Source organism: Chelonoidis abingdonii, chromosome 15, assembly GCF_003597395.2.
Source record: "Chelonoidis abingdonii isolate Lonesome George chromosome 15, CheloAbing_2.0, whole genome shotgun sequence".
NCBI lineage: Eukaryota > Metazoa > Chordata > Testudines > Testudinidae > Chelonoidis > Chelonoidis abingdonii.
Genome location: NC_133783.1, coordinates 22,703,572 through 22,716,337, shown reverse-complemented (window position 1 = coordinate 22,716,337; position 12,766 = coordinate 22,703,572). Strand labels below are relative to the sequence as shown.

Here is a 12,766-nt window from a genome sequence, read left to right as displayed (position 1 = left end):
TACTGGCAGCGGCATCCAGAGGTTGGCAGCACTGACCGCTCTCGGACAGCATCTGAACTCGGATGCAGCGGGAGGTAACAGGAAAGCCACGCGAACTTTTGAATTACATTTCCTGCTTGCCAGTGGAGCTCTGTATCGACGGCTGGCGATGCAGTCTGAAATCGAAAAAAGAGCTCCAGCATAGACCTACGCGAGATACTAGGTCTGATTGCTGTATGGGGAGACAAATCTGTGTATCCAGCTCCGTTACAGAACACGAAATGCCAAAGCGTTTGAATTAAAACTCCAGATACACAGCGTGGCGTGACAGCGTAACGGAAGCGAGACTCAAATGGACGCTCATGAAGGGAGGGGGTACTGAGGACTCCAGCTATCCCACAGTCCACAGCAGTCTCTGAAAATATTTGCATTCTTGGCTGAGCTCCAAATGTCTGTAGTTCAACACAGTGTCTGGCGTGTTCAGGAAGAAGCTCCTCAGTTCTCCCCCCCACCACGTGAAAAAAAGGGAAAGAAATCATTCCTTGACTACTTTCTATGTCACCCTATTGTTACTGAATGCTGTGGTAGACGGGATGCTACAGCAGTGAAGAGCAGTATCCGCTCCTCTCCAATCTTCTCCTCTCTGGTGGGTAGATGGTGCTGCAACCTGCCCCACCATCCAGGAGAAGCATGCCTTGATATTGCTCAACGAGAGGCAATTATTCCTGCTTACTCGCAGTAGATAGGACAGAATGGCTTAAATAACCAGCTTCATCATCGAAACTGGGGCTGAAATTTTTGAGAAACTTGGGATTGACTTGACTTGGCAACGAAGTCAATTCCTCCCTATGGTTTCTAAAATAGAGTTCATCCTGCCTGGACTGTCATAGCCCGGAGGCTTCTTCCAAGTGCCTTCCCCCGACATCACTTATCTCACTAACAAGTCTCTGTTTCTATTCTTGTATCCTTACAACTTCATGACACAAACGGGGAGAGGCACTGACACGGTAGCCCAGGAAGGTTGAGGGAGGAGGAAAGCACCAGGTGCGTCTTCTGCAGGGCAACCCCTGTGAATACTGACACGTGCACACTGTGCTTTCTGATCACTGGATCTTCTTTACACTTGCCTTTTCTAGGACAGGACATGTGCACCACTGACCGCTCTGGTCCGCAATCCGAACTCGGGTGCGGAGTGCCGGTAAACAGGAAAGCCTGAGACCTTTACAATGACATTTCCGCTTTACAGTGTCCAGCTCCGATCATCACGGGTGGCGATGCAGTTCAATGCAAAAGTAGCTCCTGCATGAACCTTACGTGAGATACTATTCTGATCACTGTATGTGTGAGACAAATCTGTTTTATCAGAGCTCCGTTAAAGAACAGAGAAATGCAAAGCTTTGAAAAAAAACTCCAGGATACACAGCGGTGTGCGTGACAACCGTAACGGAAGCCAGAGACTCAAACGGATGCTAGAGAGGGAGGAGGGGGTAATGAGGACTACAGCTACCAGTCTCCACAGCGGCTCTGAAAACTATTTGCATCTTGGCTGAGCGCCCAATGTCTGTAGCTTAATACACGGTGTCTTGCGTGTTCACGGAACAGCTCGTCAGTCTCTTCCCCCCCCCCGCACGTGAAAGAAAAGTAAAATAAATAATTCCTTGACTACTGAAAATGTCCCCTCTGGTGCTGAATGCTGCTGGCAGACGCGATGCTGCTCGGTGAAGAGCAGTATCCGCTTCCTCTGCCCTCCCAGGGTAGACGGTCGCCCAGTGAGTGCTCCTGCTGAGTCTGGCCGGGGGCTCCTGGGTGAATGGAATGACTCCCTTTTTCTGACAGTGGATGTACAGAACGGCTGGTAACTCTTCATCTTATCGCTGGGGCTGAGTTTCATCAGACCCTTCCTCCTTGGTAAAGAAAAGATTCTGAACTGCATTGGATTGTCATAGCCCATCGTGCTGCATCCCCCTCATTTATCTCACTAACTAGTCTGTGATTCTTATTCATGCATTCTTCATAACTCATGCCAACATGGGGGGGGTCGCTGCTACGTTAGCACAGATAGGTGGAGCAACAGTTGCATTATTGCAGCGGCTGCTCTGTGAATACTGATGCAGAGCAGCTGTGCTGTGATACACTGATTTAAATACACTGTAGCCTCTTGTCTGGACTGACTATTTTTATTAACCATAAAGAGCAGAGATGACACGAGTCCCAGGTGAGTCAATCCCACTTTGCTTTCAAAATTTTCACAGGGTTATTATCCATTCTGTCCACTTGACTGATGAGTGTACAAAAAAGAGATGAGAGAGGTAACAGTTTCTGCTGTCTACAGTAGTACTGTACCGCTACCACCAGGAAGGGGGAGAGAAGCGGATTTTCAACTAGCAAAATCACACCTCAGATTAACTTCTTGGTATGATACTGCCACTGTGCAAAGCTCTAATGCTTTCGTGCAGCAGCATTGCCTCTATCAGCAGCATTCAGTACAAAAGACGTTGAACTTGTAAGTACTCAAGGATTGCTTTATTTAACTTTCATTTCTCGTGCGGGGTGGGGGAAGAGAATTATGAGCTGTTCTGTGAACCATAAAGACGCCGTGTTGTAAGCTACAGCAGTGTGCGGTCATCCAAGATGAAAATGTTTTAAGAGACTTTGAGGACTGTGGGATAGCGGGAGTCCTCAGCACCCTTTTCCGTCCTCTGATCCCCGTCCCCTGATGCTAATGTTAACGGTCGCGGGTTCTGGGTAAATGGTCTCAGTTCATTCCTTGTCCGGGAAAACATCAGCAGACAGTCCTTTCGCACCTTTCTTTGGACCATGGACGCAAACAATCGATGTCGTGATCCCACTGTGGACGCGCTAAACCGATTTTATTAGATCTGTTTTGTAATATCGGATTAAGCTAATTCGAAGTAATCGTGCAGAGTAGACGTACCCTTAGAGATGATTTGAAGAACCCACACAGAAAAGTTTAAGCACCACCTTGTGAAATTTCATTTGATGTCAATTTTTTTGTTTAGCTCTTGTATGCAGTAGACTCCACCTCCTCTCAAAAATCCTTTTAGCCCTTGTAGAAAATTTATAACACAGAGAGATAAAATACCATCACTCCTACCACAGAGTCTTTGTATTTCTATCATTCTCTAATATCAAGGATTCACTTTTCAGAACCAGAAGGATTTCCATTTGGATTAGAACTTTTGATGATTTGACACTTTCTTTAAATTTTCAGAGGTAAAAAAAAAGTAAAGAGATTCTCAACCACAGGTCTGGAATTGTTAAAAAAAATACAAACGAATCTCAGATCACCTTGGACTTCCTTTTTTTTCCTTTTTCTTTTCTTTTTTTTAATCTTTTCAAATATGTCATAAATTAAAAGGCTGGGTAGGAGGTATTTCATATATAACATTTCCTCTTGGAACTATATTATATTACTTGTAAAACAGGGCAAAAGGATGTTGTGTATTGAATTCTGATACATTTTGTTAATTACTTCTAATTATTATCTAAACAAGGAATTCAGAACACCAATGACTATTGTAAGAAATCATCAAATGCTAAACAGATTTTCTACATTTAGCTGAAGAAAGAAATGAGCACAGCTTCCTTTTAAAACTTGAACAATTCTTCGCTGGCTGACTCTCCTGAGGATGATGGCAATCGGACTGCAACAACATTTACCCAGCCTGGATGGCAAATAGCCCTTTGGGCTATCACTTATTTTTTCATAGTTACTACATCAGTTATTGGCAATGTGACTGTCATCTGGATTATGGTAGCACGCAAAAAAAATGAGGAGTGTTACCAATTATTTTATTGTTAATTTGGCTCTTTCTGATCTACTTATAGCTGCTTTCAATATACTTTTCAATTTTATTTATGCCAGCCACAACGTCTGGTATTTTGGCAAGGAATTCTGCAGGTTTCAGAACTTTTTCCCCATAACTGTAATGTTTGTGAGTATTTATTCCATGACTGCAATTGCTGCTGACAGGTAAGAGATGCAATGGAAAGGTAAATAAAAAAAAATTAAAGATAAAGGAAGATTATTTTATTGCAAGACTTTGATTATGGAACAGTTTCACAACTGGCCACTTCAGTGGTTTATTAACAAAAAGGATTAATATCTGCATATTTACTGAGGGATTGGATGGTTAGGAGATTGGTAATGGGATATAGACCCTTTCACCTCTAGGTCACTGAGCTGACTCAAACCTGGGTTAATGTAATGAATGAAAGTGACTTGTATTTCTGAGTTTTGCTTTGTTTTAAATGCTAAATATCATAGAAGGTTCCTAAATCTTCATGTAAATAGAAATAATTTTTTTCACCCCAGAAAGATCCATCATTTATTTGGAGGTGGAATTTATATGATCTCTTACTGAAAATGTCATAATCCACAATGCTATTTCTGAATTAAGATGCAACAACAAAGAAAAGGCAAAGAAATACACTTCAGATACTAAACTTAGCATCCATAAATTGTTAGGATTTATTATTCAAGAACAAAACTTAGATTATATTCATTGTGATTTTGAATGTCTTCGATAAGTAAGCGGCAATTTAATATTTTCAAAATGCTCCATTAGATTTGCAAAATTTATTTCACACAGGAGCAACTTGCAAGATTTTGGTACATTTATGGTCCACATGCTAAATGAGAACACATTTATTTACTTGGAAGTAGTCTAAATTCAATGGAAGTTATTTTTCCTTGTCTGTAAGAAAGGAAAAGGAGTGAAAGCAGGCTAAACTGACTCCCAAATTCTCCAGTTCCCTCTGGGCCTTCTCCAGACCTATTTGATATTCTCCTTGATCCTTTTTCAATCATTCTTCTCCCCAATATCCTCCATTCTCCACTAGGCACTAGAAACACCTTTTATCTTTCTCCTTCTACCTTCTCTGAGTCTCCAATCTTCCCCAAGTCATCTCAAGGCAGTGACTCAGAGTCCACAGTTCAGGAAATATCTGGGTTTCACTGATTCTTCTCAATGGAACTGCAATGTCCTGACAGAATTTTTTCTCCTATCAAACAAGGGTAACATATAAGTCTCCTGCCAACTGTCTCTGCCAGAAACATCATCTATCTTCAAGGGTAAGACATGCTTCTCTCTGGAACCCTTCCAAAGGCATTATTTAATCAATCACCAGGAGCTGCAGTACTCAGAAGTGAGAATAACTATTGTGACACACTCAGTCCCCGCCAACCTTGTGGTAGAAAAATCAAGTTCAGGATAAAACAGATTTGCGTGCATAATATCCTGCAAAATAAGTCATTATGCCCTTGCAGTACATTGCACATTCAATGTATGCTGAAAATTATACTTGAAAATAGAAACATGTCCTGATTAACAGTTACCAAATTTTAACACAGGATGGTGCTGTTGATAATTAGCCCATAGTCAGTACAAATAGAAGTAAGTATGATTTAAGTAGTAACAGGATTTTGATTTTAGAATTCAGACAGGTTGCTTTTCTGGCTTTAAATCAAAGATTTTTGATAACTCTTTTATGTACATCCTTAGAACTTGTCAAAAAACACTTAAAAAAAATACATTCCACCTCAGCCCATTCTCATCTGTATCTACTTTTACTCCTTAGGGATTCTGGGTAAAAATATCTATAAAGCTAAAACCATTTTAGTCATATGGTAAGGTTCAAAAACAAAACTTGGCAGCTCTGCCTAACCATGTTTAGCTATCCTTTACTTGACCTTAAACAGATCCTGACACTGCCTCCTGGAAACTGAAAGATTCTGTTTCCGTTTATTGTTATAGATGTTAATGTTTGCTCAAGCTCAATTGCCTCACCTCCAGGAAACACACTAATTTACAACAGTGTATCCTAAATTAGCAAGCTAAAAGCAGCATGTCTAAAAGTCACTTACCTTACTGCTAGTCAATACTATGGGGAAAGACCCCAGTCATTTTGCCTTTGTCACAATGATTAGCATTGAGCTGTTTCTTTCTTGCCAGCCAAAGGATCTGCTGATATTTCCAGCTGCACTGTATATTACAATACCTGTAGAACCTGCACAGTATCGCTAATCCAGACAAGCTACACATAGGCCTTCAAGCAGACGTGTATCAGTAGCTGGAGATTCAAATTCCAGATAACAAGCCCCTCCAGGCTCCCTTGGAAAAGTTCATAAGCACATAATGTTCATACTACAGTTTGTGCAATTGATCCAGTTGTTTTGTCTGCGTAGGGAGGAAGTCACATAGAGTGGGGCATGATTGAAGCCTGTAGGGAGTGGGAGAAGAGAAAGAGAAGCGGACCTCAGGGACATAGCAAGGAGGGAGGAAGAAGAAATCTCCAGATTTGGGATGAGTGTCTAAGCTTGTTGGTGCTTATCTAAAACCATCATCTCACTAATCTGCTCTGCCTTGCTGTAATACCTTTCTTAGCTCCAACACTTCGTTCAATTTCAATTCCTCATTGACAGCTCAGGCAGTGCCATAATTGACAGTTATATTTCAGAATTGCTTTTCATCATGAGAAATGGAATAGAACACAGATAGATTCATAAACTTTTGTAAGCAAACACTTAGGGAATTGTTTACTGGTTGACTCTTTCCTGGCCAGGTTCTAGCAAAGTATAACTTAATATACTGTAGACTAAAGAAACAAAGTATCACAGGAATTGTACATTACTTCTCGCTAAATAAGGCTCTGACAGATATGCAATACTTATGGTGCTTGTGTTCATGTATTCTTTAGCATGTCTATATTATATGAAGACGTGGACAGAATTCTCTTTAATAGCCAGTCTTTCTTTGCTATGAAAACAAGGAAGTAATTGGAGTTTTCCACTCTAACTGGACTTTGAAACAACCATGATAAAGAATAAGGCAGATATGAATAATTGATTATATAGTCTCTAGGATACAACTGCATTTTTACACAGAGAAGTTAAAAACAAGGCATTGCTCTTCCAAGTAATTTTACAGTCAGCTAGATACATGACATGATTGTTTTGAACAGGTGTGGGAGAAAAGGATCAACAGTATACCACTTAAACTGCTAATACAAGTGCTAGAGTGGTCACAGAAAGAGGAGGAGGGTGCAACAAGGAGCTTCTAATGCTAAAATCAACAATTCAGATCCATGACAAATGACTTGCAAGACCAGGATCTGTGGCTGAGAATAAAATAGGAGGCTTTGGTGGAGACCCTGCTTTAATTTAATCTTCCTAGATAGCGGGAAATAGATTCCATGCAACAAAACAGTATGTAACTCAAAGCTTTAATAGGAATAATATATATACACATCTGTTACTGAAAATGTGAATGCAGTTCATGCTACCAAGATTCAGACCAAACACCTATCACAGTTTCAGTACTTTTTTCTGGCTTCAGTGAGAGACAGCTGCAATAATGTAGCAAATCATTCTTGTGGACTGAGCTGGGCCTAACATCAGTTCCACAACAGCAGCACATTCAGCTGTCTTCCTTATTTAAGGTGGACTGTGTTCGTTCATGGACAATAGTTTGTTTTAGTCTTTGCAGAAAGTTTCATTTATCTTAGTTCATTCAAGCTTTCCAAATTAGTAAATTATAATATACAGCGAGGAAGCAGTAATTAAGATTAGAAGGAAGGAGGATCACTGCAAATTTACTATGCATGTACTCTTACACAAAAGAATAGCTCTCTATGAATATTATTGTACTAAGACAGACACTGTTGATACAAGGTATATGAAGTTTCACACACAATAGTGCATTCCCTTGGGATAAACAAGCAGTGACTTGTTATAAAATGTTTTAATTTTTCCTTCCAGTGGAAGTTACTCAGCCAAACCCAACCAAACCTAACAAAAAAGCCCTGTACCAATTGAAATATGTAGTTTTGGTTATTTACTGACATATGATTTGGGATATTTTTGCCCTCATTATAATTTTTTACTAGTTTATTGGTACAACAACAACGATGTTACCCCATTTTTCTCCAAGGTACATGGCTATAATTTATCCCTTTAAGCCCAAACTTTCTGCTGTGAGCACCAAAGTAATTATAGGAATAATATGGTTGGTGGCTTTTGGACTTGCCTTCCTGCAGTGCTTTTATAATGAGATCATGATTGATAATGGAATGACTAAATGTATTGTTGCCTGGCCAGATGATGTTGAACGGAAGCATCAGCTCACGTAAGAACTCCTCAATTGTATAAAATAGAAATGAGAAATCTATAAAGCATCACTTGAAAGTTTTTCAAATTTCAGTACCCTGCATTACAAGAGCTATAACCAATAAGGAAGTAATATCCTTCTGCCTCCATGAGGCAAAGGGGAGAACAACTGTAACCTTAAGCCTCCCTTGTTAGTCAGCAATAAAACAGCTTTGCAACCTAGGAGAAGGCTGTTCATCTCCTTGATCAGAGAATGTGTGTTGTAACCCAGTTGATGTTGCAGAGGGAGACAGACAATCAAGGGGATGGAAATGGGGGTTATATTGTGTGAATGTGATAAGAGAAAACTGAATGTAAAGTGTGCTAAATAGACAATAAATCTTGGTTCCAGTGAATGCCCTGCACCCCCTGCTTCAGGCAGGAAGAATACAAGTATTTTTATAATCTGATGACCATATAATTAGCTAAACATGTAATCTACTTTGATGTAGCAAATAAGTACATAATGTCAACATTCCGAGAAGACACACATATGTAGCCTTTTGTGGTTAATGCCAGAAGCGTGTGCCAAAGGCTTCGTGCATAATACTCCTTTTACAGAGTTTATGTGAAAATGACATCTGCTGTAACTGGGTAAATCAGTTGTTCCCTCCCCATAAAAGGGTTGCTTAAAATAATCTTACCAAGCATAACATTTATATTTTCCTTACATGAGATGAAGCTTGTTGGATAACATTAGATAGCATTCTCATATACAGTCGAAGCAGATGCTATTGGTTTGGGTGGTAGCGACAGCTGAGTAGCCTGCTTTGACAGTTGGTTTAAGTATTTATTTTTGTGTTTGTAAATCAAAAAAACAATATAATAATCTAAGTTTGAATGCCATTCACTTATCAAAACTTTACACAGAAAGATTCCTGGTTATCTTTCTTAAAAATCCAGCCACACTTGCTATCAATACATTGAAATTTGAAGTACTTAAACCAACAAAATTCCCATTGACTTCAACAGGAGTTTGCATGATTAAGAACCTCAGAATTCAGCCCAATGTTCTTGTGCACTGGAAGGTACTTTATGATTTTATATCTTCCATAATTTGTGGCTAACTTTTTTTATAGACACAAATGCTGTAAATCCCTCTGTCATGACCCCAGCAAGGCAGTGAACCCAGAACAAGATGACATGAAATCTAAGTCACAGTTAAAAAGATAAATAATGTTGTCCTTAAAAAGAGCCAAGACTTCAGTTCGAGGAAAGATCACTAGAAAATGAAAGAAATGCATTTACACAGTTTCTGGACATTCCTTCCATCTGCATTGAGGCTTTAAGGTGAAATCCTGTTCTCAGATGCAGGTGCACAGCTCCCATTTAAATTAATGGACACCATGCAGACACATCCAGGGCAAATATTTGACACTTGGACAAAAGCTCTTTGAGACACACATTAAATGTGAAGATGTATCTGTTTTTCTTTTTCAGGTATCACATCATAGTGATTGCCTTGATTTACCTGCTGCCTTTAATAGTGATGTTTGTCACATATAGCATTATAGGAATTACTCTTTGGAGTAGTACAGTCCCCGGAGACCACACTAATGGAGTCTATAATCACCATCAAAAAGGTTAGAAGTGAAACTTAATAATTATCTTTTATCTTGCCAGCGGTTCTGATATATTAAGGATGTATGAAAAAGTGGCAAAATATTTTAGAAGGAGGATGTGACATTCCCCTCTGGTGTTATCCCGACCAGTGATCTGCTAGGTCACTCTAATCCTTGACTCTGGGAGCCAGCCTTATCCTGCTCTGCTATGAGAACCCCCACTCCTGGGCTTTCACGCACAGCCTCTGGCATGTAAGCTGCTCTTTGGATTTGCAACTGAATGACACTAGCCAGTATCCCTGGTCCCAGACACAACCCTAGGAACCTCCGTCTTGCAGTATCCAGTTATGCCTGCTGGACGCTTATATGAGTTTGTCAATTTAACAAAGAAATTGATATGTACCAGGCTTGTTATCCCAAAGGGAGTCTCTGACATGCTTCAAACCAAACGCACTGCCTCAGGTAGACTAAACAAACAGATTTATTAACTATAAACATATATTTTAAGTGATTATAAGGCAAAACATAAGTCAGATTTGGTCAAATGAAATAAATGCAAAACCCATTCTAAGCTGATCTTAACGCTTTCAGTGTCCTTACAAACTTAGATGCTTCTCACCACGGTCTGGCTGGTTGCTCTTCAGCCAGGCTCTCCCCTTTGATCAATGCTTCAGTTCCTTGGTGCAGTGTCTGTAGATGTGAGAGGAAGAACATGGTAAATGTCTCTCCCTTTTATCATGTCCTCTCTTCCCTCTTGGCTTTGCCCCTCCCACCCCTCAGAGTCAGGTGAGCATTACCTCATCGCAGTTCCAAACTGACCAAAGGAATGGGGGCGACTCCCTCCAGAGTCTAACAGATCCTTTTGCTGCTGCCTAGGCCAGCGTCCTTTGTTCCTGTGAGGCTGGGCTGGGCTTGTCCCATAAGGGTACATTCTCAGCCTCATAACTATATACATGAAATTATACCCTATACCATTACTATGACAATACTCTAACAATTACTATAACATCACTATAACAACCATGCTCAGTGCATCATGAGCCTTCTGAAGACACCCAACATGATAAACTTTGCACTGGATTCCACACAATCATTTTATAAAGATGAACATGGGGGTGTAAGGTGTCCCCTGAGATACAGAGTGTCACAGAGGGGGTGAGGTGCTCTTTTCACAGACCTCCTAACGAGTGTGAAATGCAATAATTTGTCATAAGACAAGCTCTACACGAGAGAGCTTCCAATCAGGAGAAGGTACTGATTTGCTCAACACTACATTGAGTGGAGGAAGTAGTGTCTATTGGATTCATGCTTCAAGGAACAGATCTATGCATGCTGCAGAAAGGAAGAAATTTCTCGTCGCATTATACACTATCACCAGTTCAACTGATGGTGTCATTACCTACCTTTCCCTAATATTTCCAATTTGACTGTAAACAATTCCTATGGAGCAGGCTACCTTAATAGGCTAAAATGTATTAATGCAAAGAAACATAAAATCTACAGTCACTATATGCCCTTGCACTTTCTGCACTCAGAACTCCTATCAGCATCAATAGTATAGGAGTTCTTCTCATTGATCTAGGGCATAATAAGGCCCCTAATATATGGTAAAAATATGCACTGATTTAATAATTCAGGAGGAAGAACAGTATTGTTTTAAATCAGTTAAACATGAAACTTTAGATAATTGCACAGGACAATGAAGTAAAACATTCCTTTTATTTTTCTAGTTTGTGAGGACCCTGATCATTGTGATAACTTTTGCTGTCTGTTGGTTACCTTACCACCTCTACTTCATCCTGGGGAGCTTCAGGGAAGACATCTATCAGCAAAAGTATATTCGGCAAGTATATCTTGCAGTCTTTCTGCTTGCTATGAGTACTACGATGTACAATCCAATTATTTACTGCTGCCTTAACCACAGGTTACTAGCCAAAAAATAAATAAATAAATAAAAATCCCACCATAGAATAGACAAGGGGCTAAATTCTCTAGGTGTGAATGGGAGGAATTCAAACGAACTCAATGGAGCCGTGCCCATTTAGACCCACAGAGAATTTAGTCCGGTGTTCTCTGAACACGCTCTGCATGTTACCAGCCATTTTAAATCAGCTTTAAAACGTTTGGCCCTCGGGAAAGTTCAGAAGGTTACTATGTGATCAAGTGATCAGAACCTGAATCCACTCCCGTGGTGCAGGATCATTCCATAATAGGCATTTGCATTTTCTGCCTTGTTTGCCTACCTGATGCAGTAACATCTGACATTAGTGTGTCTAGCTATGGGCTGCCTACAGCATAAATCACAATTAATTCTATAACAAAGCTCTCCACGTTTAAATTATTAGTTTCTTATAAATAGCAAAAAAAAGAAATCAGGCAAGGGCACAAAAGCAGTAGTCATCCTGATTGCTTGTTCAGGTATCCACATAAGCAGGCTTGCAAAATGAAAACCTAATGAATTAATAACTTTTCTTTAATCAAAGCAGCTCCTCTAATGTACTGTCTCTAACTGGAATTTTCTCAGTACAGCTCACGGTCATTTAGCATTTATTAAGAGTGACTATATTAGACACACAAGGGATCTACATGAACATCCCATCTGTAAATGTCAGAATGAAAAACTAGCTAACACGTACAATCTTGTCACAGCCCAAACTTGTAGTGGTTTTTAGGGGCTTCTTTGTGGGAAGGAGCACTCGCTTTTAGGCTCTGATAGTGCATTGCATAAAATAGAGAGAGACCTGATCACTACCTCTGTCATAAACAGATAGCTAAGAGTTAATGTTTCTTTTACCTGTAAAGGGTTAACGAAGGGAACCAAACACCTGACCAGAGGACCAATCAGGAAACGATAATACACCGACGATAACCCAGTGGAGGGGAGCGGGGATGAGATAACAGAGGAGACAAAGGGAGGAGGTTTGTTTCCCTTTGGGTGTAGAGACGCAGGGACAGATAATACACCGGAGATAACCCAGTGGAGGGGAGCGGGGATGAGATAACAGAGGAGACAAAGGGAGGAGGTTTGTCTTCCTTTGGGTGTAGAGACGCAGGGACA

The 12,766-nt window shown here is 40.2% G+C and overlaps 1 protein-coding gene and 1 pseudogene across 1 annotated transcript in view; one reads left to right on the top strand and one right to left on the bottom strand.

Annotated features, from left to right (window-relative positions):
• The window catches only part of TACR2 (tachykinin receptor 2), a 19,996-nt gene that overhangs the window by 5,326 nt on the left and 1,904 nt on the right, over window positions 1-12,766 (top strand). Inside the window, 6 exon segments of the mRNA XM_032795201.2 lie at window positions 3,629-3,763; window positions 3,765-3,973; window positions 7,932-8,126; window positions 9,587-9,729; window positions 11,047-11,071; window positions 11,450-11,632. Of these exon segments, the coding sequence (XP_032651092.1) occupies window positions 3,629-3,763; window positions 3,765-3,973; window positions 7,932-8,126; window positions 9,587-9,729; window positions 11,047-11,071; window positions 11,450-11,632 (890 nt within the window).
• LOC142047824 (U4 spliceosomal RNA) lies at window positions 2,293-2,418 on the bottom strand (annotated as a pseudogene).